General features: G+C 49.2%; 1 protein-coding gene across 1 annotated transcript; it reads left to right on the top strand.

Moving 5' to 3' along the window:
• Window positions 1–215: 215 nt before the first annotated feature.
• Window positions 216–2,672, top strand: nrarp (NOTCH regulated ankyrin repeat protein). Its single transcript, NM_001102879.1, is given in 2 exon segments — window positions 216–1,013; window positions 2,578–2,672. A coding segment is annotated over 1 exon segment (345 nt). The 5' UTR covers window positions 216–380; the 3' UTR covers window positions 726–1,013; window positions 2,578–2,672.

Raw genomic sequence — 2,672 nt, 5'->3', positions numbered from 1 at the left:
CCCTCTGGGCTACTGACCTTGGCTGCAGTCCTACCCTCCTCCTGGGCACAACCTCCATCTGGGTTGCCTTGTTCTGCCCATCTCCCCCCCTATGTGGAGCAGTTACAATTAAGGGGGCTCTGTGGACCCTTTACAGTAGTATCTGGACCACCTACCAGTGACCTGGAGCTCCTATTGGATCAGCCTCTCTAGAGACCTTGGTGGACCTTCTCCCTGTTGAGACCTTCTCCCTGTTGAGACCTTCTCCCCGTTGAGACCTTCTTGGTGGACCTTCTCCCCGTTGAGACCTACTGAATCTGGTGAGCTTCTCCTTGGACCCCCTTATTCTTCCTGGACCCCCTTTATTCTCCTTCCCAGCAGCCCCCCCCCCCCCCCCAGCCATGAGCCAGGCCGAGATGTCCACCTGCTCCACGCCCCACACCCAACGGGTCTTCCAGGAGGCGGTGCGGAAGGGCAACACCAAGGAGCTTCAGTCCCTCCTGCAGAACATGACCAACTGCGAGTTTAACGTCAACTCCTTCGGCCCCGAGGGCCAGACTGCTCTCCACCAATCGGTGATCGACGGGAACCTGGAACTGGTCAAACTGTTGGTAAAGTTTGGGGCGGACATTCGGCTGGCCAACCGGGACGGCTGGAGCGCCCTCCATATAGCCGCCTACGGGGGCCACCAAGACATTGTCCTCTACCTGATCACTAAGGCCAAATACTCGTCCAGCAGCCGATAAGCCGGGCGCCGAGTGCCGGACTCGGACACATTCCAACACTCCCTGCCCCTGAGTGTGAGTGTGAGCGTGAGTGTGAGTTTTGAGGGGGGTTGGGGAGTGCCAATTGGATCATTTCTCTTTTAGTTCCCCTTTAAATGTCTTAATGAATATTAACAGCTGCTTCAGTTCTTTTGTATTGTGACCCCCCCCCCTCTGAAATGTTTATTTCCCCTTTAAATTTGTAAGTGGGGTAACGTCAGTCGGGGGGGGGGGGTTGTTTTTAAGGTACAACGGAGAGATTGTGGGGGGGTTTGGATGAAACTTCTTGCCTTTTTTTTTTATTTTTATTATTTTTCTTTACTTGATATGGAAAAGCTGCTCTGGGCCCCCCAGCCTGTAGGAAGCCTGGGGGGCTGCAAAGAAATATAGAAATATATTTTTTTGATACAAAAAAAAAAATCGTTTCCCCCCCCCCCCCCCCCCCCTTTTTTTTTTTCATCTACCTCGGCGTCTCGTACAGTGTTGCACTTCAGTACAAAGCCCCCCCCCCCTCGCAGGTTTAAACAGAAAAACTGAAAAAAAGACATAAACAACCCCCCCCCCCCCCCCCCCTATATAAAAAAAAAATAAGAAAAATCCCTTTTATAAAGGTTTTCTTAAAGGCACAGGATCAGGTTTTTTTTTATATAAAGATATATATTTTGTGTAGGGGGGGTGAGGGAGGGGGGCACTTCTGTTTTGCACAGTAGCAATAGCGCCCCCTGCTGTCTGAGAGTTACTTGGGAACTGACCTGTTGACTACTGATCTGCCTGTGTGTGTCTGTGTGTAAGGAGGGGGGGGGTGTTGTTTATACGGGGGACCAATTAGATAACGAACTGTAATGCTGCTTTAATTAATCACTGGGGGCCCCCAATAGCTGCCTGCACTACACCATAACCCCTCCCCCCCCTGGTTGTAGTTGTGTGGGTTTGTCTTATATCTAAAGGGAGGGGGTTAAACCATAGGTGCTGGGGGGGGGCTTCTTCCCTTTATTTTGAAGGGGGAGAAAAGTAAAGGTTAAATGCCACGAGCTGGCCAATCACAGCCTTGCTCTGTAAGATATTGTGCCGAGACTGGGGGGGGGGGCAATTAATTAATTCTTACCTGACAATCCAGAATTGATGTTTTTATTTTTAATGAATTTGGCTGATTTCATCAATATTGCGTTCCAATCCCCCCCCCCCCCCCCAGGAAGATTGAGGTGTAAAAAGGGGTGGGGGGGGGTCCCCAATTTTATTCTGTCTATGTGACTAGACTGGCGATATTAATGTGAGCACATTCCGGTGCTTCTGGGGGGGTTATTAAAATTGAAAAAAAAAAGTGGGGGGGGGGGTTGTGTAAAACATACAGCTTGTTGCACATTGTGTAAGTGGATCTGCCACAATTTAATGTCATAATATTTATGATGTCAATATTCTGTGTTCATCTCAAGGGTTTCAGGCCACTCCCACTTTTAAAGGGGAACTTCATTTTGTATTTGAATGATTATTCCACTGTGAAGCCGTCTCTTGTTACCTGGAGCCATTTCTGTCCCCTGCAGGGGGGGGTGTGTGGGGGGGGGGGGCACCCAGTGGCCCCGCCCTCCTCCTTCTGGGCCCGCCCCCATTTCGTTTTTGTTTTTTTTCCTGCTTTATTTCATTTGAAATCCTTGGGATGATCAGGACGCCGTGGCCGGAATCGACTCCAGAAAGGAGTTAATTGTACGTTTGCTTGTATCCCAGCGCTGGAATTAATGACGTTTTTCTTTTAATTATGTTAATTAAACTTTATAGGCTTATATTGAAGCTGTGTCGCGAGGAACTGGACCAAGTCTGTACTGTGTGAGCGGGGGGGGGGCGCCGGGGGTGTATATAAGTATTTATATATCTGTCTCCGAGAGCCCCGCAAATAAATTCCAACTTGTTTTTGTAAAGAAACAAACAAAAAAA

This window comes from Xenopus tropicalis, chromosome 8, assembly GCF_000004195.4.
Source record: "Xenopus tropicalis strain Nigerian chromosome 8, UCB_Xtro_10.0, whole genome shotgun sequence".
NCBI lineage: Eukaryota > Metazoa > Chordata > Amphibia > Anura > Pipidae > Xenopus > Xenopus tropicalis.
This window is presented reverse-complemented; position numbering and strand designations above follow the sequence as displayed.